General features: G+C 43.6%; 1 protein-coding gene across 7 annotated transcripts; it reads left to right on the top strand.

Moving 5' to 3' along the window:
* On the top strand, positions 1 to 26,302 carry STX16 (syntaxin 16). Of its 7 annotated transcripts, none has more exons than XM_081096640.1 (8): positions 1 to 1,087; positions 16,390 to 16,497; positions 16,912 to 17,052; positions 18,114 to 18,279; positions 19,361 to 19,452; positions 19,919 to 20,062; positions 21,247 to 21,327; positions 21,603 to 21,899. In XM_081096640.1, exons 1-8 carry the CDS (start codon positions 956 to 958, stop codon positions 21,612 to 21,614), a joined length of 876 nt encoding a protein of 291 aa, XP_080952766.1. In that variant the 5' UTR covers positions 1 to 955; the 3' UTR covers positions 21,615 to 21,899. The 7 variants fall into 7 exon arrangements, with proteins under 7 accessions (XP_080952766.1, XP_080952768.1, XP_080952762.1 ...); XM_081096642.1 differs by lacking the exon at positions 21,603 to 21,899 and adding an exon at positions 23,531 to 26,302 and having other exon boundaries at positions 170 to 1,040; XM_081096636.1 differs by lacking the exon at positions 21,603 to 21,899 and adding an exon at positions 23,531 to 26,302 and having other exon boundaries at positions 178 to 1,102.
* Positions 26,303 to 26,917: the final 615 nt, after the last annotated feature.

The following is a 26,917-nucleotide window of genomic DNA, read 5'->3' as shown; positions in this document are numbered from 1 at the left end:
GGCACACAGAGAGCGGGGAAACCCGCAGCTCCCCGGGTGAGGGCGGAGCCCTCCCGCGCCCGGGGCAAGGGGCAGGGAGCTCCCGCGCCCGGAACGTTGCGAGCGAGGCTTGTGAGCGTCGCAGGGGGCACTCTCGAGAGACGGACAGGAAGAGGGCCGGGGGGACGCCAGAACCCGGGACCACAGTACGGAAACGGCCCGGGGCTGAGCTGCACTCGGATCCGGGGATGGAGGGAGCCGGAGAAGAGGCGTGAGGAGGCCGGGAAGCAGGCCTGGCTGCCCTCCTGTGCCCCTGGAGGCCGCCAGCCTGCCGTGGCCGTGGAGGAGCAGGCAGCCCAGAGAGAGAGAGGGGTCAGGAGGTCGCGCCTGGGCCTCAGCAGGCTCAGCCCAGGCCCCGAGGCCGCACCAGGCGCCCTGCAGTTCAGGGCCCTCGCCTCGCCCCGTTGTCCAAAGAGGGCCTAGGCCACTGCTCTAGGGGGGGAGTTGAGTCAGACCCCGGCCCCAGAGCACGGCCCAGACGCGTGTGTGAGCCCAGTGAGGGCCAGGGAGCCAGGGCCTTCGAGGCTCCCCGAGACTTAAGGGGGGCAGGGGGCTTCACGGGTTCCCTGAGCGGGATTGGCGAGTGAGACGCTTGTAGATCGCAGGTTGGATTGGGGAGGGGTCTCTCAGACGTTGGCCAAGCTGGGCGACGATTGGGGGGATTCAAGTGCTTAGAGATCGAAGGCAGGTCTTGGGGAGGGGGACGCAGACCACTGGGAAGCCTAGATGGTATTCGGGGAGGGGTCTCCGCGCCTGGGCGAGGTGCAGAGCTGCTCCTGCCCGGCTCGGGGTCGGCGGCCTGACGAGGAGCTTCTGTGAAGGGCGGGCCGGCCAGGCCAGGCCGGGGGAAGTGAACAAAGCAGGACGATCGGTGGGCGGGGGGCTCCTGAGCGGGGGGGGGTCACAGGGGTGAGACATGGCCACCAGGCGTTTAACCGACGCTTTCTTGTTGTTGCGGAATAATTCCATCCAAAACCGGCAGCTGTTAGCCGAGCAAGTGAGTAGTCACACCACCTCCAGCCCTCTGCATTCACGTAGCCATGCTGCGGTGAGTCCCTGGGCGGCCTCTCCGACACACGCGTCGTGTGCACTGCGGCTCTGCCTGTCTGTCTGTCTGTCTGTCTCTCTGTTTAAAAAAAAAAAAAAGATAAGAATAATACGGAAATGCAAGGTCTCTTGGTATCTGTAACCCTGGATGGGGGAAGGAAAAAAAAAAATCAGTTTTAGGTCCCTGCTCTATCTCTGCCTGGCTCTCCCTCTCTCCTCACTTCCGCCACCCTCCCGACTCGCCCCCCCTCCCCCTCCCGTCGTCCCTGCACGACCAGCCGCCTCCAATTTACATATGTTTTAGCCCGCAGATTTGGAGGCTTTCCGAAGCCTTTTTGTTTCGTTTTGTTTTCACCCCCCTCCCTCCCCCCCGCCCGCCCCCGGACCGAGCCTCACTTCGGTGCCGATGGCCGGGATGCGCGACCGCAGACCCAAATCCTTGCAAATGCACGACACCCGCCCCCACACGAGGAAGGAGTGTTTTTTTTGTTTTGTTTTGTTTTGTGTGTTTTTTTTTTTTCTTTCTTCTCTCCGTTTTCTTTAATGGCCTTGAAGCCCTCTGTACCCTGTGAATAATTGCTTCCCTGTTTTTCCTGGGGGCTCGTGTGTGTGTGTGTGTGTGTGTGTGTGTGTGTGAGACTTGAAGGTGCTATTAGATCTTCGTTTTCCATTTCCCAGGCAGGAAATTAAGCTTTTCCCTCCATTCGAACTTAAAAACATAACAAAATACGATGTGTTTGTGAAAACGAGCCCCAAATCACACAGGGTTTTGTTTGTTTCATTCGCCTGAACCTGCCTTTAGCCCAGCGGTAGGGTCTTCATAGGGAGGGCTCAAAGATGACTGATGTTTTTGTGTGGTTTTGATGAAGGCTTCCTTCCTCTTTCTGAGCCTCCGTTTTCTGCTGTTAAATTAGGGGCGCTGGGGGGGGGGGCGGGGGGTGTCTGAGTGATCTGAACAAGACAGTGATTAGCGGCTTTGTAAAATCTTAAATGGAAAAGTGAAGTTATGAAACTAATTGTCAGAGGGGGGTCCAGGCTGAAGACAGCTCAGGTTTGACTAAAAGCAGCATCGAAGAAAGGGAATAGAGTCACCCCAAAACCAGATTCTTGGGGATTATACTGGAAATATACAGCTTTGGGAATCGTACACTTATTTCACCTCTTAGGGACTGTATTGCCTTTTAATTCTTTTCCTTATGCCATTATCTAAATGCTTCAGAAAAAAATTCTGCCATGCGCCTTAATTATTGACAGGTTGTCGACATAGACAGTTTTTCCTGTTTGTAAATCACAAGTGGAAACTGTCTTTGGCCGTATGGCTCCTATAAAAAAGCTATTCTAAGCCGTGTGAGCAGTTTCAGGAATAAAATCATGTGTAATCAGATAAAAAATCATAGAAAACAGGGATGGAATGTGTTTAGGTTTTTATTTACTTTGTGTTTACTTAAGAATTTGACGGTTCTTTTTTGTATTTGTAAACTGAAAAAAAAAATGCTATTATACTGAAATTAGTGTAAAATGGAAACGGAGTAATTTCAGCACTAATTTTGAAAAGAATATTCTGAAATAAGCCAGGAATTAGAGAGTAGAAATTGAATGAATAAAATTCTACATTGGAACTAAAATTTTGTTAAAGAAAATGTAAAAATTGCATGGCCCTTAAATGGCTTGACTTTATACTACCTCAGGGGGGAATAAAACAAAAACTCAGCCTTGTTTCTAAGATACCACTTTTAATTGATTGAAAAATATATGGTTTGCTTTTTCAATTTTTATAAAGTTAAAAACACCTTGAAACGTTGGGAAACATGACACTTTTTAATTATTAATCATCATAATAATTAGGTCAGACAGTTTAAAAACCTGGTGTCTGAGCCTGGCAGCTTTTTAAAAGTGCATCTCTAAGACCGATTTTTAAAATGGTTCTCTAAGTTAGGCAATTAAAAAAACATGTCAGCTAAGTCAAATTATTAAAAATTGATGCCTAAATTACACCATTTGGAAAAATAGATATGTCAGAAACATATAATCTAAGTAAAATAATTAAAAATCAATACCTAAAGTACACAATTTAGAAAAATAGATATGTCAGAAAATGTACAGATATTTTTAGGCAACTCAGACAATTTCTTGAAAATAGATTTCTAAAATCAAACTGAAAATACATATCTATGTCTGAACATAAAAAAATATTTTCTGTAGTTATGCCATTTAAAATGTTACATTTATTAGTCCGACTGTTTAAAAAATGAGTATAAGCAATCAGGTCATTTAAAATATTTTTGTAGTCAATTCAGAAATCTAAAATATAGATTGGCAGTTAAAACAAAAATGGTTTGCCTATTCTAGAATTTAAAAAAAACATTTTATAATATTTTTAAAAGTATATATATTTATAAATATATGTATTCTAATTGTGTGCATTAAAAAACACGTGGCATGTCATGAATTTCTGAAGTGTTTAGGGGTGAAGTATTTTATCTGCAGTCTGCTTACAGTTGATTCTACAGAAACTATTCTGACACACACACAAAATCAAATATGGCCAGGTTTTAACATGACTAAATAGAGAGTACAGTTTTTTAACTTCTGGAAGTTGGTAAAGTGTTAAAAACATTTTTTGGGGAAAAACCCTTCTCTAACAGTTTTTTTTTTTAAACTTTGAATAACTCATGCAACGTTTTTCACTGCATATCTACCTCCTAAAATTTTTAGATCTCATTTCTGACTGTAAATTTCAAAACCATATAGCAAAGTTAAACTATATCTGTCAAATTTGAATATGGGCAGAGTTTTAGGTGATATTTTTAGGAAATTATTAATTAAACTGATTAATTGACTTAATTTTTAATTTTGTTAAAGAAGCCTGCTGAAATTTTTAGTGGTGAAATGTCACAATATCACTTATTTTATAGTTTTACACCCCCCCCCCTCCCCACACACACACATAACGGAAAAAAATAAGGCAAAAGTGTTACTAATTGTTGAGTGTAGTAATGATCATGTTTCTAAGGTATCGGTTTTAATTGATTGAAAAACATTGTTTTTAAATTGCTTTTAAAATTTTTATAAGGTTCAAAACACCCTGAAACATTGGGTGACATAAGATTTTATTATTATTCATAGTAATAATTAGGTCAGACAGTTTATACCATTTTTTATACTTTTCTGTATGCTTGAAAATTATAAGTAAAAACTTAAAATATATATACATCTATTATGTTAACATGCGCAAAACAATTAAAAGAAGACAATTTGTAAATATCTAAAACTCAAGTAATTAAAAAGGAAGTAACTAAACTCTAGAGTTTAACTTAATTTAAAAAATCAGAACCTGAAATTTCTAGTTCCTAGTTAGAAGAACAAGCTGTAGACATTTATTTTGGTGTGTGTGTTTGTTATCTCCCACAACTGAAAATAAATGACATCTAAAGTAAGAGGTTTTGGTTTTTTAGTTTTAAACTTGAATTTCCACATCCTTATTTAAGGAAAATGCTGTGGAAATTGGTTATAAATTGGTGTGTGTATCCCACACACGATGAAACAATGCATGGCTAAAACCCTATAATTTAAAACATTTAAATATGCATTTTTTGCATCCTAATTTCAGGGGAAAATAATGGAGGCTGGTGATGATGGTGGAGTTATTGTGGGTACCTATATGTGCATACTAAGACAGATTTATTCAGCATTCAGGCAAATATGTCACAGCAATTCAAGGAAATGTGCAGTGTCAAACAATAAGTCTTAGGGGCCAGAAGGGACCTAAAGGTCATTTGACCCAACACGCCTGGCTGTGATAAATCCCTATGCCTGCCTTTTTTGACCACGTTCTGTGGTGGCGATAAGAAATTCCAGCAGCCGCTCAGTCCACCGTTTGTACTTGCAAAAAAATATGTATGTGTATATATATATATATATATTTGCCTCATTTAACCCCAACCTGGCCTGTATTGTGCATCCTGGGGCTCTAGCCCAGGTTCTGGCCCTTAGGGTTTCTTCATTCTTCTGCATGACAACCCTGCAGGCTCCTTGTTCCCGGGAGATTTCTCTAGCTCAGCCATCCCGGCTCAGACGAAGAGGTTAAATTTCTTGCCAGTGAATGAAGTCCAATTTTTTGTGTTCTTTTTAAGTTCAACACCCAGAACTGAACAAAATTCCACTTAATTGTATTCTTGGTTGTATTGATAAAAGCAGACTAATTGTTAAAAGCAGACTAGGGGTTGATTTTTAGACTATCAGCAAAGTGCAGTTGTTGGCATTTCTCATTCATTCTGTTTAGGTCCACCATCATGGTTCTGCCTCGGGGCAGCATGAAATAAAGGAAGGAGCATTGGACTCTAATTCCAGGAATTCCATGGCCCTGACCCTGACTCAGAACGTGTCTTTAGGCAAGCTTTCAATCTCTGGCTATCTTTTGCCTTATTTATAAATTGACAGGTTTGAGTTAGGTGGTTTCTAGTGGCCCTATGGATTCATTAATGCTTCTTCAAGTTCTGTTTTATTACGTTGTTTCTTCTCTGACCAAGGCACACAGCCTTAGCTTTCAATTTGTAATGGAGAAACCCATAGTCAACAATAATGCTGCGGCCCAGTTAGCCCAATGTGACCAGCAAAAATCCTTAGAAGTAGATCCAATACTATGCAAAAATAATTTTGACATTATATCAGCCAAATGCAGGTTTTAAGGTAGTACCTCATTCAAGTAGTTACGGGCAGTTTGGCTTTAAGAAGCTGAAATGAATTTACTAAGTTAAATAATCATTCAAACAATGTTTAAGGTTTTGAATAGAAAGTAGATATGGAGTTGCTTTTCTGATCTGATGAGGTGCCCTGTGACCTATACGGTTTCTCTTGATCTCCCAGAATGATCTAATGGAGAGATTGCAGCTACTTTGTTAGTGTTTACTGCCTAATCTATTCTCTGCTTTAAAATAATGCACAATCTATAAATGGAAGCTAGAGTTAATTGGTCTTAGATTAGTTTGAAACAAGCACATTATTTTTAATAAAACATGGTATGCTTTGGGGGAAAAACAAAGGATTAACTATGGTTATAAGAAACCTGAGCTCCTTCAGTCTTGACTATGATATTATTAGCTAAGATTTATTGAGCATTTACTATGTGCCTAGTATTGGGCTAAGTCTTTTTGCATGTGCAGCCCCAATTTATCCTCACAGAGCTGTATCAAGTAGGTGCTGCTGTTTTTCTCATGATATAGACAAGGAAACTGAGGTTTAGAAGAGTTGGGAATCTTGCCCAGTGTCACCTAGTAGGCCCGGGAGCTGCCGTGGAACTCGGGCAAACCTGGCTCCCAGAGCCCTGTGCTGCCCTAGTGGGCACCATAGCACTGCTGTTTTCCCAGGGCTGATGCTGCAGATCCTGGAAAATGCAAGGACCCATTTTTTTGTTAGTTTGTTTGGTTGCTTTTTCCTTAAAAATAAGAAAGCATTTTTCTTTATCTCACTTTACAACCATATATAGTCCATTTTAACTTGCATATTGAAGGTTCTAAGTTTCAGTCCAGGCTGAGTCTGTTGGGAAATTAGTTCTCTGCTTTTAGAATCCAAGTATGAAATCATTGTATATTTCTCTTTAGATCTATTTGCTTTTTTGTTTCTAAAGATTCAATTTGAGCAGCAAGGCTTACTTGAGAATAAGGGTACTTTGTTGGATAAAAGTGAAGCAAACTTTTATTTTGGCAGTAATGGAAATAAAGTAAATATCACTATAGCATAGACTTGAATTTCCAATTCATTTTACTCAACTTTTCCAGACTTCCTGAATAAACACAGATGGGTTTCCACTTATTTTTCAGTGTTATGTAGAAAGTTCTTTAGACTATAAATTCCACATGCTACTTGGAGTTTTCAATATTTTCTTGATTGCATGCCATTGGCAGGTCAGAAACCTAGATTTAGACATTATAAAGATTTAGAAGGTGATGATGCGTAGTAATGTGTTTTCATTTGGCTGTATTTTGGTTTTTCCTCATGGCAATTCTAAATGTTTTACTTCGAGTCTTGATAAACTTTTCTGGAATTTGGTGGTGGTGGTGGGGGGGGGGTTTGAAATTCTTTGTTTTTTAAGTAGCAGATTTGGGTGGGAGTGGGGTTCCTTCGAAGAGATGACCTTCTGAATTTAATCTGACATGGTGTAATGGTGGCTGCCTATCACTTGTAATTCCCTGAATGGAGAAGTTGGAAGGTGAGGTGGAAAGAGGCCTGAACACCTGGGTCTGTCCCCATGTCAGCCCGCAGTACCAAGCTCTGTGGCTTTGGGGAAATGGATTTATACATTCTGAAGCTTGGTTTTCTTATTTGTAAAAAATAGAGTTGTATCTAGCCCATGACTCTGATCCCACCTCTTATCAGCTAGTAATGGTAGAAAGCAAGGCTTAGGGTGTGTGCTTGGTTAGTAACGGGAGAGGACAGGCGCACGTGTGGCGGAGGCCTCAGCCATGGTTTGCAGTAATAACACTGTTCAAAGCCGAGGCCAGGAGCCGCTGCAAAACGGCGGATGTGCGCATGAGACACCGAAGTTGGGGCTTTGCTTGTGTCTTTTTTCAGTAATAAAAAACACTTAAATGCTTTGTTGCTGAAAATGTTATGTTTAAAAAATACAAACATTTTCTTTTCTTCTTAAAGTAAAAGGTAATTCAGATTTCCATTTGACACTATCTTCTCTATTAATATCTCCCATCCCACAATTATGGCAGGGTGTGTAGTTCTCTTTTACTGTCATAACAAATTGTGGAAGGAACGCAGAAGACACTCAGCTTTCTATAGAATGTCAGCTAATTGAATTTTTACATAGAGGAGTGTTTAATTACATTTTTATTGCTCTCATTGTTTAATATATTTTGGCTCTGATAGACCAGTTTCATTTGCACTATTAATTTTTAAATAGGAAGTTATGTTTGTGTGTGTGTTTTTCTGAATTTACTGCTAAGCATTAAAAACAATCAACACAGTTGATTATTGAAATTCACCACTAATTATTTCAGGGATCAATACTATGAAGGAAAAAAAAAAAAGAGCTAGCTGCTTAAATTATCTATCATTAGTATATGTCTATTCAGAAGATGGAGTTCCACGTTGATCTGAAAAAGAACCTTTAGTTTTCAATTGAAACTTCATTCTTTGGGTGCCGGGGCTGCTGCCTTCCTACTGCCCCTTAAAATTTTTTTTCTCCTTCCCTGTTTTTGTTTTGTTTAGTTGCTTTTATAATAGCTTTATAAATAAGCGTGCTTTCTAGACTAATAGTAACATATGCCAAGCAAATGGGGAGAGTTTTTCTCTGCTTTTACCACCTGTGTCTCTCTCCGGGGAAGAGCGGTTTCTCGGCTTGCTTGTTACCGCGGAGAAAGCTCGGGCTGCGGGATTGAATTTGTGCAGACCTCACATATGTGGTCACTCAACTATTATCTAAATACAGCCATAGACAATTTTTGTGGGTTGTTCATTTTCTAATTTTACGGCATTTGCAGGGCTGTTTTACATGTTAAAATATACATGCATTTGACACAGTAAAATTGCATTTCAGCGTTGCTCTCCTATTTTCTCTTCCTAGGGGGAATTTAGAATATTGTATATAGTAGTTGACATTTATGAAACAGATGAGCATTACATTTTAGTGAAACTAAAGCAAGTGTGTTTTATTTGTTTCTATTGTGTTTTAATTTTTACAACTATGCATTGTATGTTTCCTATTACTTCCAAAACAACAATTACAGTAAATAAAAATAAAAACCTTATTTATGTAGCTTTTTTATAAAAAAAAAAAAAAAAGGAAGAATCATAGTGGGGAGATTGTTTAAATGCCTTGGTTAGTGGATCTTTATTTTTAGTCAGCTTTAGAGTTATTTTAAATCTCAGTGCTTTCTCAACTGACCATACCTTATCTGTCTGTCTGTCCCCATCCTGCTTTCTCTTTGCTGTCCCTAACTGGATGGGACTCTTGGGACCGACATATCTCTTCAGGAGCTGGATGAGGTATTGTGTTTTGAATATTTTTGTATGTTAATTCATGAAATTATGCCTGTTTTTCTGAAGTCTCTGGTCATATATAAAATGCTAACAGAGCTCACACACATTTTAGCATTTGTTTTGATTACTTATAATTGCTGTGTTTAATAATTTACCACCTAGGATTTATTGAATATATTTTCACACCAGGTGAATTGATGATTTAGAGAAAGGCTGGGAACAGTATTTACTACTCTTGGGAAAGTGACTCAACTTGGGAAGCAGGACAGGTTGAACATTTCCTTGAACTTACTAATAAGCCAAATTGTTTTTAGGGTCATGAGTGTAACTGATTGCCTATGAGTGCCTTGATTTTCTGAGAAGTTGCTCAGGTGGAGTGTGAAGGACCTGTTTCTGGGGAAAACCCTAAGGGAAGAGAAGGAGGAGGAGGCCAGCCACTGCTTCTAAGGGCTCTTCAAGGTCATTGCTGCCTTGACTGGACAGATCACTCATGATCCCCTCGCTGCCCCCTAGCTGAGTCTCCCAGAAGATGGGGAGAGGACATACCCATGGGCTTTGTTCTAGTAGCTTGTAAAAGAGTTGAGGAAAAGGGGGGTTGAACTGTGCTTGTTAATTTTGTGTGCTTCTGTTACCTGCTTCAGTGATGAAGGGGTAAAATGTTTTTCCTGAGGGTAGACCTTTTAGAAAGAGTAACTGGGGGGAGTGTTGTTTATTTTGGTTAGTTTAATTTAGAAGAATGAACAGTGAGGTGGGATTAGGGCGACTGTCTTCAAAAACAAGGAGGTTCCTCATTTGTAGATTAAGATCTACCTGTAAGTTCTAAAAACTTTAACTAGTTGATAATGACCATACACTGGCACAGCTGAGTGTCCCTCCCTGAGAACTGGCTGAGCACATCAGCATCTCTGCTTCTCTTCCAGGTGTGAGGCTGCCACCCAATGAGTTCCCGTGGGCGCTCAGTGCCAAGGGTCTGACGCAGAATAGTGTGGACTCTGTGAGGCCCCCTCCTTTTTTTATTTTTAAGAAAAATAACTCACATTTATGCTTGTGTGTTCATAGAAACTTTCTGAGAAGAGACACAAGGAACTGTTAACAGTGGATACCTTACAGGAAAAGGCTGGGAGGGAAGAGAAACTTCCTTTGTATTGCAAACTTTTCCTTAGGTTGGATATATATTTTTAAACCACCTGCAAGTATTACTTGAGTCATTAAGAAACAATTAGTATTTATAAAGAAGTCCTCAGCTGGTGGCTCACTGAGCCCGGTGCCGTGGCCATGCCTGCCTAAGGAACCTTCCTGCCTGTACCGCCTGGGCACTGGGCCCAGAGAGGTCAGAGGTCACTGCAGCTCACACACAATGAACCTCAGCATCTCTGGGTCACAGCAGTCGTGGTGGGTTTGCTGACCAGACACTTGGGACATGGAGAGCAGGCCTTTTAGAACAAATGTTACCCCTTACTGCACAGTTTGGAAACGGGTTTCATGGTCCCAAAAGGAAGTTTATGATGGGAGAAATGATCATCACGGAACAGCCTTACATTGAAGAAGCACCGAGTACTTGTCACACGCGGGGCAAGCACAGCTGTGGTCACCCTTAGGGGTCTGCCATCTGACTGGTCTCACTCTCCCTCATCCTCTTCAGGCATCAAGCTCCACCGCCTGGCTGCTCACGGGACGAGCAGACCCGCTGCTTGGCCTACTCTGAGCTTCTGGGCGTTCGAAGGGGGCCACATTCTGTGACCGGCGACCTGAGTGACGCCACTTTCTCCCCCACACCCAGTGCTGTTAGAGTTCTCTGAACGGAGCCCAGTACTCTGCTCTGGGCACCTCATCCCCTTCAGTAGTTTACTTGCCTCTTCTTGTCCTTTGTCCACAACCTTTGTGTCTTTTATGAATTAGCTTTTAGAGTTGTACATGACATATTCACTTCATTCGTTCATTCCACCCATTTGTTGTTGACTCATTCAGCTAATTATAATTGGATAGTTATGACTGCTGAGTGCCAGGTGCTGAGCTAGGCGCTGGAGAGGTGCTGGAGATGGTGTCCAGAGCCTTGCTTCGCCAAGCCTGCAGGGTGCTTCGAACAGCCGTCTTCTGGGAAGAGTCAAAGTGGCCCCAGTTCCCGGTGTGGGTCAGATGGGAGGCCAGCCCGGTAGGTGAGGCCTGAGCCAGCTTTCCTGACTGCAGCACTTGGGCCTCCCAGAGTAAAGCCATGTGGGCTTCCTGTCGTTGGTCCACATTAGTGGGTCATTCTACTGAAACCACTCAAAGTCTGCATCCTGGGCATACCAGCCTCACTGTCCTGCAGAATACTGAGTGCGGTGTCCCCTAGGAGGAGGCCTCGCCTATCCTCCAGACAGTCTTCCCTCCTGGTCTCTACCCTAATCTCGTTCTTCTGGTGACAGTCATCTTCAGAGGCGTTGTCTCAAGGTTGTGGGTTTTTAAAAAATCTGCATAAGAATATTTATCTCTTGTAATTAAGAGATAAATGTCAAACTCCCAAACCACGTAGCCTGGGGAGGGCAGGGTGAAATAAATGGAGGCCATAGGCTGGGCTCCCTGGTCACCCTGCTGAGGGTGGCTTTGAGAAAGTCTCTGAACCCAGCTGGGCCTTACTGGCTGTGTTTGTAAGACAGGGAGCGGTGCCCAATCCCCTCTACGGGTTTGTTGTTGGGACTAACAAAGTCTGTGGGAGTGCAGCACCCAGGTGACGCAGGTCATCATTGCTCCCTCTCAGCGTTTTTAAGGGAGTGTAGTCATTGAGAAAACAAGGGAAGCCCATCAGACTAGCAGCATTTATATCTGAGTGCTGTGATTCTCAGATTTTTTATGTCTGTAGTTTTGCACATTTAAAGCAGTGTCTATTTTGAACATTTATTGTTTCACAATCAAGAAAATAAACACTATTTTAAAAGTATCACAGCTCTAAAATAAAGTGTAGTGCTCACATTCTGATTCTCTCACCCACGTGCTTGTTCTCTCCCTCAAGGAAGTGTGGTTTCTTAAGCCTAATAGTCCATCAGTGAAGTCAGGAGCCTCTGAGCCCGCGAGTTATGCTTGTGCTCCAGTATTGTCTCACATGGATGAGAGAGCTGCTAGGCTGTTGTTTTCAACGTCCCTTCTGGATGTTTTAAATGCTTATTGCCACAGATGATCCAGAATTGTCAGTATTGCTGCTGATCAGCATGCACTGTGGCTGAACCTAGTTCATTGTTTTAGATGGGGCGGGTTGTATGTGTCTGACTTTCTTAATCTCAGCAGCAGCTTTGCCATTTCCTTAACCTTACAGTTCCCTAACTCAGACATCTCGTAAAGGCAGGGTTTTATAAGTAGGAAGGCTCTATGTTTGGAACAGCAAGATTTATCAGCAAGAGCGTGTGTGTGCGTGCATGTGCGCCTTCCATAGATTAAGAACTTGTCGACACAGCCTGGCACTCTCCAGGGACACAGGTGTCAGCATTTAAAGTGGACCAAGGGCAAAAGATAACTAGTGAAACTAGCAAGAAGCCGTTGGGTGTGATGTTTTGAGCACCTGCTGGGGTTTTCCTGCGTTGGTGAGGGTGAGGTAGATGAGTGTGGGCTCAGATATTCACCCCAGAGTTCTTGAAGGACAGAACTAAAAACAAAGAGACAAGAGTTCTAATTCTCATAAGTACAATATTTTATTTAAAAAGTTTTCTTATTTAACAAATATTTTATTTTATTTTATTTTACTTTTTACTTCAGAAGCAGAAGTTCATGTAAGAAAAGCTTTAATCACCAACATCATATATCTGGAGGGAGATTACGTTGAAGTTCAGCAAGGATAAGTAAAGAGAATTAAAAATCTGGCAGGTTTTTAAAGGTCTATATTGACTAAGATGGCAACATGTCTTGGAACTTAAAAAGATTAAAAAAAAACAGGTTTTTAAATGGGAAATGAGATTTCTGAAGTTGAAAGGGTGATTTTGTACTTAAAATGTGTTTATGTTCGTATTAGTTCCCATTTTAAATAATTGACACTTATCTTCTATTATGTTTTTCCTTCCAAAAACATTCTCTTTAAAAAAAAGAAAAGAAATAGTACAAACTGATATAGATCAGAAGCCACACCAATAAAAACATGACACATTTCTTCTGAGTCGGCTGCATTTCATTATCATGGTGAGCTGTTGCTATAGACCAGCAGTCGCCACCCCTTCAGACCTCACGGACCACCGGCTGGCGACTGCTGCTGTAGACTGTCCCGCGGGGACAGGTTATTCCCTGTTGAGTTTGCAGTCCCAGAGCGTCAGCTCTGTGTCTGCTGGCAGAGTCCTGATGTAGAGCGTGGGCAGACCAGGGCCAGCTCGGCGGGCTGGCATCTGCCCACATCTAAAGTATGAAGTCAAGTACTGCTTCAAATAGCTCAATGTACTTCAGCAGACTTCATACATGATTTAAAATTTCTCATTTGTTTCAGATAAGTTGATACTAGTTACTTTGCAGATATCTCTTTATCTTTTTAGTTTAATGTGTATTTGTAAACAGTAAAAACAGTACATCCTGAATTTAAAAACTATAAATACAAAAAATTATTATTATTACTCTAGTGAAATGATAGTGGGTTAGATAATAAACTGCCACAGTGGCAGTATTATGACCCATGACCTTAGCAATTTCAGGTTTTGCTTTGTATAAAAAGTTGGAGGTTAAGTTCAAGTTTTGCTCCAATCAGGTAACAACTCTGCGTCCAGCACCGGCTGTAGAGCTGGCAGAAGCTGAGAGCTGGGCATGTGGTTTGCCCCTTGTTCCTTGGTGAGTGTACCCTCCACAAAGTCCCACGTCTGGGTGACTTTGCAGTGGGACCTCAGGAATAAACAGCTCTGCCTCTCACTGTCTGTGCCTGCCCTGAGTGGATGAGGTCTGCACCATGTCCCTGCGTCCACAGTTGGTCAGAGAGGCTGCTTTTGTTGACACTTACGTGTTCATGGGAGCCTGTCCTGTGGTTCCTGGTGGGGGCCTGTTTTGTGTTGTAGTTTTTGTTGTTGTTTTAATTGACTTTAGAGAGCGAGGAAGAGGAACCGAGAGATAGAAACATTGATGAGAGAGAAACATCATTGATTAGCTCTGCACGCCCCCCTCTGGGGATCGAGTCTGCAACCCAGGCACGTGTCGTAACTGGGAATTGAAGCAGTGATCTCTTGGCTCATGGGTCAACGCTCAACCATTGAGCCACACCGGCAGGGCTTGTGTTGTTGTTTTAATCTGAGGGTGTTTATTGTCCTGATTCGTTTTCTTAGCAAATTGCAATTATATTTCATGGGCCTGTCAAAGTGATTGGCAGCTGGTGGAGTGCATGGGGCTTCTGGAGTCAGCCAACCAGGTTTTAATCTGTCACTAATAGCTTTGTGGCCTTGGGCAAGGTTCTTAACTTTTCTGAGTTTCAATTTCCTCACTTACAAATTGGAATAATAGGTTCCTAGCTCACCTAGCTTTTGGGAGGATTAAAATCAAAAAAAGGTCTGTAGAATTCCTATTAGTGAACTCTTAAAAACAAACAAGATGACCACCTCTCAGACTCAGAGTCCCAGGCAGTGGAGGTGGCTGACACACCATTTTTGTTTTAAAAACTGAAATGACGCAAATGCAGGTGACTTACTCAGGCTCACCTCTCCGCGACAGTGATGGGCATGGTTCCTTCAGTATGTGATACGCACTTCCTGAACCCACAGACTGCTCTGAGGAACGGGGCAGAACCATACCGGGGGTGCGGGGGGAGCACTGAAAGACCTCCAATTGCTTTTAGGGATTTTGCTATCAGTCAACTCCCTGTTCAGAATTCAGGGCTCATTACTTGAAGGATTCTTTTGATCTCGGTTTTTCTTATGTGATATATTTCCTCCATCTGTGGGTTTAAAATTTTTGTCTTGTTTCTTTATTGTTAAAAAAGCAAACAAGTATTTGCTGAATGAATGAAAACGTAAATTTAGATAAATGCAGGAAAGGGGGGGAGAAAGGCAATATAAATTCTTCCCCCCAGTTTTGCAGTGTGGCTTAGAAAATGTACAAGTGTTTACCTACAAAGGATTTTTATATGCTGTTTGCCATCCTGTTTTCCTCCTCATTTGGATCTTTTGAAATGGGCGGGCATTTATAAATTCTGAGCTCCAGAGGGCCCCTCAAGAGCCTTTCTTCCTGCTGACTGCCTCCAGGCGAGAGAACAACTTAACCAACCCCCAAACCCATGATTTCCTTCCCGTTCTCCAGAGCTCTTTAAGGCAGGGTATTATATAGGTAAAATAAGCAACGACTATCGGTATTATTTCAAAATAAGTGAAAATGTTGTCTGTGGACATTTTACCGAAGAAAGGAAATGCCAGTGTAGGACTGCATTGAGATTGTAAGGATTGCTTTTGCCAAATGGTAGATAATTTGCTAACCGTTTAAGCATTTCTTTTACACATTTGAACACATGGTTAATGATCTCATGGCCAAGTTAACTGGATCAGCCATTTCCAAAATAAGCTGAATGTATGGAAGTAAAGGCTGCTGCTGCTGTTGAACTTTGCATATTGATTCCACTTACTGCCTAGTATTTTATTTTCAATTACAGTTTACATCTAATTTTATTTTGTATTCATTTCAGGCGTACAGCATGAGTGATTAGACCAGCGGTTCTCAACCTGTGGGTCGCGACCCCTTTGGGGGTCGAACGACTCTTTCACAGGGGTCGCCTAAATACATCCTGCATATCAGATATTTACATTACGATTCATAACAGTAGCAAAATTACAGTTATGAAGTAGCAACGAAAGTAATTTTATGGTTGGGGGTCACCACAACATGAGGAACTCTATTAAAGGGTCGCGGCATTAGGAAGGTTGAGAACCACTGGATTAGACAATCATATACTTTACAAAGTGCTCCCCCTGATGTTTCCAGTACCCACCTGGCACCTATGTAGTTATTTGAATATTATTGACTATATTCCCTATCCTGTACTTTGTATCCCAGCCTAGCTGTTTGTTTTTTACTTCTGTCTGATCACATTAATTGTTGAGTACTAAGAGGTCTTTTAAGGAGCTTTTGTTGACTTTCTAGTTACATTTCTATAGGCAGATCAAGTCAAATTTATGTTCACAAGTATGTCCAAGGAAATTAAGAACTGGTGCGTGGAAAGCTAGGAAAGCAGTTCCAGTCTTAACAATCTCAAAAGCATATGGATTGTCAGGCACGTGTGTGTGCTCCTCCATTCCTGTACTTTCTCAGGGAGAGACACTTAGAAGGGTATACGCATGTGCTTAGCTAAACTGAAGCCGAATGGTTTTGTAACATCCCTTTATTTCCCTGTAGCTTGCCGATGACCGGATGGCTCTGGTGTCCGGCATTAGCTTAGATCCAGAAGCAGCGATTGGCGTGACAAAACGGTTACCTCCTAAATGGGTGGATGGAGTGGATGAAGTAAGTTGAATATTAGTTTTACACTATCTTATTTATTTAAGTAATTGTGACATTAACATGTTTTAAGATATTGGCCATAAAAGCTGATTTGGCTACACTTGAATGCATGTCCTAGGAAAACTTTAGCTTTTGGTTAATTCAGTGTGCACACCACAAGAAAGGTGTGTGTGAGAGAGTGAGTGAGTGATTTTGGCTTAGCAGTAACTATCTGAACCATAGAGAGAAATTGAAGAAATGCGTAACATGGAGGAGTGGTATTTGAATTTCTGGCTCTCTGAATGGAACGTTGCTCATGCGTCAGGCAGCCTATAAGTTGGCTGGAGACACAACTCTACCTGGAGTGTCACTGGCTGTCTCGGTGGCAGGCAGGTACCTGGCAGGCTCAGTGGAGTTCTGGTGATTTCATTTGTTTAGATCCAGTACGATGTTGGCCGGATTAAACAGAAGATGAAGGAGTTAGCCAGCCTGCATGACCAGCATTTGAACAGACCCACGCTGGATGACAGCAGTGAGCAGGAGCACGCCATTGAGATCACCACCCAGGAGGTCACGCAGGTGAGACTGAAGCCAGTCCCCAGCCTTCAGGGCCACCTCGGAAGCCGTAGCTGGTGTAACTCTAAGGACAAGTCTGCCTGCAGTTTCACTTCCCAGCCTGAGGTTCAGGAAGTACAAGTGGAGGCTGAGCTCCTCCCGGTGTCCGCTACTAGCGCCATGTCTGGATGAGGGGGGACGGTTTTCAGTTGTTGATACATACTACTGTGGATTAATTTAAAAAATTAAACCCAGAGCATTACTGAGTTCAATCATTTGATCTTAAAATGTGTGTAACTTCTATCATATACTAGTGTTTGAACATTTTTTGTGTTAAAAGTGGTCCTCGTAATTGGAGGTTGGGAGTTTCTGCCCTAGACTGAGAAACTTAGTATCCTAGAGAAACGTGTCTAGGAGAAAACCTCTTGTAAAATGCTAAATTTGAGTCATGTTAAGCCATATAACCAGTGTTTATTTTTTTATTTTTATTTATTTTTAAATATATTTTATTGACTTTTTACAGAGAGGAAGGGAGAGGGATAGAGAGTTAGAAACATTGATGAGAGAGAAACATCGATCAGCTGCCTCTTGCACTGCCCCGACCGGGCATGTGCCCGCAACCAAGGTACATGCCCTTGACCAGAATCAACCTGGGACCCTTGAGTCTGCAGGCCGACGCTCTATCCGCTGAGCCAAACCGGTTAGGGCAAGTGTTTAAACTTTAGTGTATACATTTTTTATTAAAGTCTTCTGGGTGCTCATGATGAGAGGGGGGTGCTGAGGAGAAGCTAGGTGAGGTACTGTTTGGATGTGGCTCTGAGCAGTGGAGCAGTGGCCAGATTCTCTTTGAATCCCCCCACACCAGGGTTCTTGTCTGCAAAACGGGAAGAGTAGCACGTGCCTCTGAGGAGGGCAGCGGGGGAGAATGAGGCCAGAGCAGCGGGGCGTGGGTGTGGGCAGGCATCCCAGCTCAGCGGGCTGCGCACACAGCGGCCTGCATGTGGGTTTGCCCGGTGCCCTGTGGGTGCTAGTCTGTCCTGTCCGAGCAGAGTTTCAGTCTCACGGAGCCTCCGGGCTCGTTTCAGCTCTTCCACAGGTGCCAGCGTGCGGTGCAGGCACTGCCCAGCCGGGCCCGCAGGACCTGCTCGGAGCAGGAGGAGCGGCTGCTCCGAAACGTGGTGGCCTCGCTGGCGCAGGCCCTGCAGGAGCTGTCCGCCAGCTTCCGGCACGCGCAGGCCGGCTACCTGAGACGTGAGTGTGGGACTGCGGCCTGGCCACTGGTTCTCTGCTCGGCCCTGAACCATTAGCTGTGCCACCCCCGTGTGACGCCGGCCCCGTGGAGGCCCGGGTGGTGTCATGTAGTTCATAGCTAAGAAGACAGAACTTACTAGGTGTTAAGCTTAAAGACCTTGAAATTCAACCCAGACCATGTGAGAACCTGTAGCTTTCTAGGTGTTGGAATGGGGAGCTGGTAATTAATAGGTAAAACCCATCCTAATCGTCTTAAAGCTCCGTGTTTCCATAGCATCCCAGGTCTTTGAGGGGCTGGCACCTCTGTAGGAGGAGTTTTAATACTCCTTTAGGCTGGGTCTCCTGACTCTAGCAACGGTTCTCAACCTGTGGCTCGCGACCCCTTTGTCGGTCGAACGACCCTTTCACAGGGGTCGCCTAAGACCATCCTGCATATCAGATATTTGCATTACGATTCATAACAGTAGCAATATTACAGTTATGAAGTAGCAACGAACATAATTTTATGGTTGGGTCACAACATGAGGAACTGCATTTAAAGGGTCAGAAGGTTGAGAACCACTGCTAGTAAAGAGACGTGATTCCAAAGAATTGGTCAGGGTTCCCTACAAACTGTTGTTTCTTTACCACCATTGGCATTAGTAACATCCCCACATACTCTAGCAGCCTAGTCCTCCCTTCCTCTACAACTGCATATTTGTATTTTAATTTTGTTACTCCTAAAATTTTATTTAAGGCCATTTGGAACTCGTACTAGAGATGCTTCTAGAGAAAAATATTGTGTTTTTTTAAATGTTTTGTAGCAGCAGTTAGATTAAATATTTCGCTCCACTTAGAGATTCTCAGATGGTTCTGTCGTTTTGTCATTCACTTGGCATCAAGTGACCTATACACATTTACAGCGTCATTTGGTCTTTCATGTTGTTGTATGTTTATCATCTTTAATGCCCTCCCCTCCCCAAAGCTGCTGAGAATATCTCCCTTTTGACTGTTGAGTTTAGATCTAGATTTCCCCTTTCTAATGGTGGAGTAGTAACGAGGATGGTTTACATATTCAAATAAAGTGAATTATCTGTGATAGGCATGAAGAACCGAGAGGAAAGATCCCAGCATTTTTTCGATACATCAGTACCACTGATGGATGATGGAGACGATGATACTCTTTATGATCGGGTACGTGAAGGGCCTACGTTCTGTTTTCTTCTCTTCACAAACCCGTAGCTTTACAGGGCGATGGGCTAGTGCTGCGTGACTCGTCCACCAGGTAGATTTTACGGCAGGCTGGTGGACAGTCATGGGCCTTAACTTCTTTCTTCCTTCCAAAGGCTTCAGGGAGCCCTTGTAATTCCCTTCTGGACTGGGGGAGAGAGACGCATGGCTCTCCCCCAGGTTCTGCTAGCCAGGCCTTGCGTGCCCGCAGGCAGGAGTTCTCTCCAGGCGGTCTGCTTTTACCAGTCCTGCTTTAGGTCCCGCTTGTCATGGGAATTTGGGTTTTTCCTTTTAGGGAAAAATAAGTGTTTATGTGCTTTATAGAAATGTTTTTTAGGTATCATTTTCTTTAAATTATGTCTAAAATGGTACACCAAAGCTTTCTCCAGGGGGCAATCTAACATGTGGATTCTGTACTCCTTTCTACTAGGGTTTCACAGATGACCAGCTGGTGCTCCTGGACCAGAACACGCTGATGGTGGAGGAGAGGGAGCGGGAGATCCAGCAGATTGTGCAGTCGATTTCTGACCTAAATGAGATCTTTAGGGACTTAGGAGCAATGATTGTAGAGCAGGTACGTCAGTTTACCTTCCTCATCAATGGGTTTTTCTACCATAAAATCTGGTCCTTCTCCAAACTTGGTTGACTCTGCACTCCTATCAGGAAAAAAATAATAACCTCTTCGCCCAATGTATGCATGTATATGCAAATTATATATGTATACCACTTCCAAATGAAAAATGGAATGAAAAAACAGTAAACTTTTCTTTAGGTAAATGTCAGTAGAAGTTCTTGTGTTTTCTGCCTCAGGGGTGCTTGTAAGAGCGCCCTCCCTGGGGGCCTGGCAGTGCTGCCCAGGCTCAGCAGTGATTCTGGCAGGAGATAAGGCTTTCCTTCGAATTTTGGCAGGTTATTGGGTAATGGCGACTGGAAACACTAGCTTTCAAGTGGAATTAAATTGTTTGTTCACTGCTACAATCTGATTAGGGTATTTTATTATCTTGCCAGTAGGGATTTGGGTCCTGATCCCCCTGAAACCAGCTGAGAATGGAGTGTCAAGGCTACGGAAGATCTAGTTACATTAATTACTCCCGTGGTTCCCAGGGAACTGCTCTTGCTATCTCTTCTAATGCAGCGTGTTTCCGTTAAGAGCCCTGTTCTTCCATATAGCCCAGTGTTCCCTGCTCTCTGTCTGAACCAAGAGATTAAACAATTAAGAACAAAATTCTCCTTGAGGCAGATGTGAAATTTTACATGGTGGATTGGAGCTCACTGTTGTTGCTCTGATCCACGGAGACCTGTGCTGACGTCTGTAGACATGATAGTCAATTTCTAATCATAACCGGTCGAGCTAAGCTAGCATTCTGCTTTCTTGAATCCCAATATTTAAGCAGCAGGTGGGCACAGAAGCTCGTCCTTCGTCACTTAGAGCCTATTTCCACCGAACCGTATCTGTTTTAAAGCACCAGTAAGTCTGAATATGGCATATCTTATAGAAGCAAAATCCAAGACAAACCTCAGTTTATCAGTATTTCTTCCTCATTAACTAGACTTGATTGCAACCAACACCACACTCTGCCCCTGAATGCCGGACGCTGCTGGGTGGTGGTCCTAGAGCTTCCAGCGTGTCCTGGGCAGCGAGGCTCAGTCAGACAGATACTCCTGTGCGTGGCGACATCGCGATCTGCGTGTGGGTTCCTGAGGCCACTTCCCCACGTGCAGTAGTTGATTCTCTGTCACTGTCATTTATTACCACAGGGCACAGTCCTTGATAGAATTGACTATAACGTTGAACAGTCCTGTATCAAAACCGAGGACGGCTTGAAGCAGCTTCACAAGGTAATCCCTTATCTTTCAGTGGTTGAGGATTGGAGGAACTGTTGCCACGTATCGAAAATTCATCAGGGTTGTCTTCCGTCACAACTGTCTTCAGCACTCTTGCCCGCCATCACTCAGTGTGATAGTGCGGACACGGGCGTCATGCCATCCAGAGCTGACCACGTGGGCTGCCGCCCCTTTGCTGTAGCTAGTGTTTTCAGGGCACTCACACTTAGGTTGGAGGTTATTTTCCTCCTTTTAGAAAACATTTCATTCTTTGAGTCTTCTTGTTTTAGGAAATCAGTTGAATTTGCATTTGCTGAGATGGTTAAGCATCCTGTTTGCTTGCTGCTGACGCAGCCTCTCGTGCCGTGATACCTTTCTGATGAATTGCTGGTGGAAAATCACCCTGGAGAAGACAAAAATCTAATTTTCCCTTTTAATTACCACCGTACATCTGTGTACTTACCTTGACAAAAGAGTAGTTTGTTGAAGTGAAAGTGTTATTAGCTCTCATATTCTTTGCTAATAAGGTAGCTATTTCAGGGATATTTTTGATGATATTTTTAAAAAATAAACAGAAAGCATTGTAGAACTCTGGTAATTGTTTGTGGGAAACATATCCATACACTGCTGAGTGACTCTCGTGCATGTTTTCTCTAAAAAGAATATAATACTTCACAAAGTAAGTGCTGTCCATCTCCCCGCATCTTTGAGACCCATTGGTGTTTCTGCCTCATCCTGAGCATTTTTCCAGTTCATGACTGCAATGTCCCATCCTTTTTCCAAAACCATCCCCTTCCTCTAGCAGAGTGGCACGGCTGTGCCAGGTCTGCCCAGGGACCTTCGTGCTCTGGGTGTGCTTGTCACTGCGCGGGGGGCATTTGGGTCCGCCTGTAACAAGGAAGGGAAGGCTTGCCCTGTATGCGGAGGACTTGATAAGCACTTCGATCCATTTGGGGGCCAGGTCTTGTTTATTAAAAGAGTAAAACGGACGTCAGTTTCTCACTCTGCAATACCCATGTTTTGATCTGCTGTGGGATTATGTATTGGTTGTGAAGTTTCTTAAAATCTAGTGAAACATGTTTTGTAGTATTACACAGGTAACGGGAAAAGCTTGTCTGCAGGAGTGTACAAATCTAGTGGGAACTAAACATTTTGTTTTAGGTTTTCCTTTATAAATCATTCCGAGAGGTTTTAAGGTATATCATTTAGTCTTGGCTTCCCTGGTGCTCTGGGTTACTTGGAAAAGTAAGCATGCTCGTCTTATCTCTCACGTCACATTGCTGGCCGTCTCCTTGGTAGCAGCTCACCTAAGGATGATTGAGCCTCGGGAGTCACTTCACACCCTGGACTCTCAAGACCTGTCTGCCCTAATGTTTTCTCCTGATGGAGGAGTGGTCCTGGGGCAGGGTGACCCACTTAGCAAACAGAACTACAGTCAGGTGGTGGGGACATGGAAGGACAACAGGTATTTTCATCTGTCTCCTTCTTGTCCTTCACCGTGAAATATCGAAATAGTGTCGGGGCGGGCATGCCCTTCTGGATGTGGTTAGAGATCCTCACACCTCTCTTCTTCACTGCCCCTCCTCTGGTCTTATTTCTGCAGGCAGGCATGGCGCCTGGGCATAGGCCAGGCTGGTGTGTGCAGGTGAAGCCTGGAGGTGTTGTGTCATCAGGAGCACAGGGACTTATCTGGGGAGGTGGGGGTTCTTTCTGCACTTGACCCCAAGGGGAGCACTTTCTTAGTTTTATTTCAAAGGATAAGTTTTCCTTGTTGCCATATTCAGGGGAGGTAAGAATCAAGCTGTTTGGGGACAGCGGTTGCACATCACTGCGGTGGCACCCTTAGCCAGCAGAGTGATTTCATCATGAAGGTGCGCCTGCCAGAGGGCCTTCCTGGAGAGAGCGGTCCTCAGGGCAGTGGAAATAGCGGCGAGCGGGAGCGGGCTCGTCTGGGCTGAAGGCTGACCTTTGCCTTCACCCTCTGTCTGGGTGGCAGATCCCACACCGCATTAGTGCCTCCTGGGAGACTAGTGCCTCCTGGGAGGCAGTAGATCCAGGTCAGGGGCCCTTCCACGCATGCTGAATTCGTGTGAATTGATGGAAGGTTGTAATAAAGGAGTCTGTAGCCAAGAGGTCAGCTATACAGAGGATAGGACTAGAAACGAGTGAGGCTTGATTTTGGGGAAAATGACGGCTTTTTTCCCTCCTCTTTCTGTAGGCAGAGCAGTATCAAAAGAAGAATCGGAAGATGCTTGTGATTTTAATATTATTTGTCATCATTATTGTCCTCATTGTTGTCCTCGTCGGCGTGAAGTCTCACTAAGCGGCCTGGGGGCTGTGTGTGCCGCGTGGATCCGGGCGCCAGGGGCTGGGCTGCTGGCTGCCTGCAGAGGGCCCGGCCCCGCGTGGCCACCAGCATCTCGTGGACTCCTGCACAGTGCTGAAGCGAGGGGAGTGGGCTTCTGTTTTTCCTCCATTGTGGAGAATTTAAAGACCTTGGTACTGCTGCAGACTAGAGATGGAGCACTGTCATCAGTTACACTATCTTTTAGAAAGAGAAAATGAGTGGGACGTTTACAGCACTCCACAAGCTGTTCGATATTATTGTGAATAAGCTATTTTTCTTAGCAATCATGTCTGAGCAGCGTGTTAAAATCATTTCTGGGGAAAAAATTTTGAAAACCATCTGGTTTTTAAGGATTTGGTACCAAAAATTTATGGATAGAGGCAAAAATGCCTCTTCATCTTTCTCTCTATATTTTCCAGTTGAAAACAAACTGAGAAGTCCTTTAAGAATTTATAATCCATTCCCCATTACCTTAATTTCGCTTTTCCATCACTGTTAATGATCAGAGTAACAAAGTGTGAAAAATAAGAAACCATCATTGATGTTAATTAACACATTTAGATGGGCCAGTTAAAACAGCTTCATAAGTTTAAATTAATTGTAAATGGAGTATTCCTCATCTAAAATTTATGCACATTTTCTACTGTAAACCAAAAGGGGTTGCTGAGCAAAACCACCTAAATTTAAAAGTTGGTGATTTGAACTAACCTCGAATTAAAAGAAAGCTTGGCAGTGTCATGAATGTCACCAGAATTGGGCAGTGTGTCCCTGCACACATCCCCAGCCATCCTCACTCAATCCATTGCTCATATACTAACCACATAATGACCTGTTCAAACCAGCCACCATTTAATGAACTGTGAATTTACACAGAGGCCATTCTAAATGGGTCACCCCATTTGGGTCTGAAATTATTAACCAAACATCACTGCATTTCAAAGTAAAATATTCCACCAGAGGTGTGATTTATTGGCTCTCCCATTGCCACTTAATATGCCCAGAAAGTAGGCATGTTCCAGCAGGTGGTGGGAAGCAGGACCAGGCAGTCCCTTGTTTGTAAAGTGAGTGTGAATCAGATCACCAAAGTGGGGCTTTGTCATGTCCTTCCCTGTTATCAATATGGTGCTCAGATATATCCCCAACTGTAGAGTCATGAGGAAAGTGATGATGGCTTTAAAAACAGAAGTTGTTCATGTTTTCAGTTGCTCTTGAGATGCAAGTATAGTTTTAATGGTCTTTGTATATTTTTTTATGGCTTTTCCATTGTTTTTATCTCTAATGGGTTACATTTTATTTGGACCAGTCTCGTAAAATGCTTCTCTAGAATTTGACTTTGGAGTTGTTGCTAGAAATTTAAACCCCAGGCCAGAGATTCAAGTTGTCTCAGCCATTTCTTCCCAGGTTGTTGATGGCGCTGGGGAGCCACTGTTTTTTTTACGGATATGGCCGTAGAATGATTAGCAGGTGTCCCTGGCATTTCAGGAAATAGCATGGTGTTCCCTGACAAGTATTTGTTAGGAAAGAAGGTCTGGGAATAAAAATCCAGCCCTTCCTTGATCGTCCCTGAAATGTGGGGCTTCTCCAGCAGTTGAGGGTAGCTGTGGGCCTTCGTCCTCATCCCGCCCAACCGTAACCCAACGACCAGCTGCTCCTAGGAGGGGAGCTGCTCAGACCAGGGGCTTCCCTCCCAGACGGTCTCTGATGGGGATACTGGATCACTGTTAAAGCTTTTAAAGCTGTCTTAACTATCCTTGAAGGAAAGTGACCCTTTAAGAAAGGATCACCATTTATTTATATTTTCAGTGAATAGGGTGATTAGGGTTGGCTTTTGTCCCCCAACCCGTTTGGGTGAAATCATGGATCTGATTAGAAGAGGATTTTAAGGATCTCATTGGGGTGGTGGGACCATTCATTCTGACTGAAATCAGGGCAATGCCAGCTAAAGCCCCAGCTGCTATGACCGTGACCTGGAGAGGGATGCAGCCTGCAGTCTGTGCGCCCGCTTGCTGGGCTCCTCAGAACACTGTCTTTTTCTGTTGAGCCTTTCCTGAGGGCAGATCAGCACAGGGGCAGTGAGAGAAGCTTAGTCATGCTGCCCTGAAGCTTCAGCTCCTTTCCTTGCTGAAGCCCATGTCTGTGGGAAGGCAGGGCCCTCCATCTCCCTGAGTTGAGGCCAGCAGGGACACCTGCCCCTCTACGTGCTCCGTGATGGCTCTGTCAGCCTGCGCACGAGGAGAAATGGGACCGTTTACTGTCAGGTCTCCAGAGCTCCTGATCTTACCCCAGATTGTGGCTAAAATCTACTGTCTCTGGTTTTATTAATTTGGGAGGGGGGTGGCTTCGCCATGGGCATGAAGCAGCATTTGTCTAATGGATTGACGTCTCTCTGCTAATTGAGAGAGCATTATTTATTTGTTTTGACACAGTGCTTTCAGTGTTGTATCCTGGCTAATGGCTTCCTAAAGGTAATGAAACCCTCCCAACCTAATTGGTCAGATAAGACTTTTTTTTCTTGTGTGCTTAAATAAAGCAATTAGTGAAGCGCTTCTCTCCAACATGCCTTTTTTTTGTCCTTTTTTAAAACTAATTTACTGTTATTGGAAACTTTTTGTACAATAAAGCAACTGTGCAGATTTAACAACATCCTGCAATCCTAGTGTTAATTTTGATGATGGGTTCATGTTTTTTTCAAACACATGGGGGGGAGGGGGTGGCAGGGTATTTGGGCTGATGACTATTTTGTACCCAAGGCCTTTGCCTCGATGTCTGAAGGTCCATCTATCTAGTGGACACTTTGAAAGGAGCCAATCTCTTTGCTCTCCAGTAGACATAAAGGCAGATAATTGTCTCATGAAAATCTATGCTTTATGTACATACCAAGAACCAGTTCTCACCTATTGAGGGGTCACAGCACAGAAGCACCGTCTTACTATGCTCTACCTTCCTTTTTAACTGGACATTCTATTCCCCCAACTTCTCACAGCCATTGGCTTTGCTCAATAATCAAATCCACTCCAAGGATAGGCATGTCCCCATAGGCTTTAAGAACATTCCAGACCAGTGATAGTGTTGAAGACCTCTCTGTCCTGCTGAGGTCAGCTCTGTAGGGTGCATGTGCTTCTTGCGTGGTAACCTCACGGGCTTTTCCCAACTTGAGTTTTGGTGGCCCACTCTTGAAATGGTGCTACACATTGTACCTGCATGCAGGCACAACTGGGCACATTGCCTATTGAGCAGCGGGCTGGAGACCCCGCGGGG

The sequence above is a fragment of the Myotis nattereri genome (genome assembly GCF_964212035.1).
Source record: "Myotis nattereri genome assembly, chromosome: 8".
NCBI lineage: Eukaryota > Metazoa > Chordata > Mammalia > Chiroptera > Vespertilionidae > Myotis > Myotis nattereri.
This window is presented reverse-complemented; position numbering and strand designations above follow the sequence as displayed.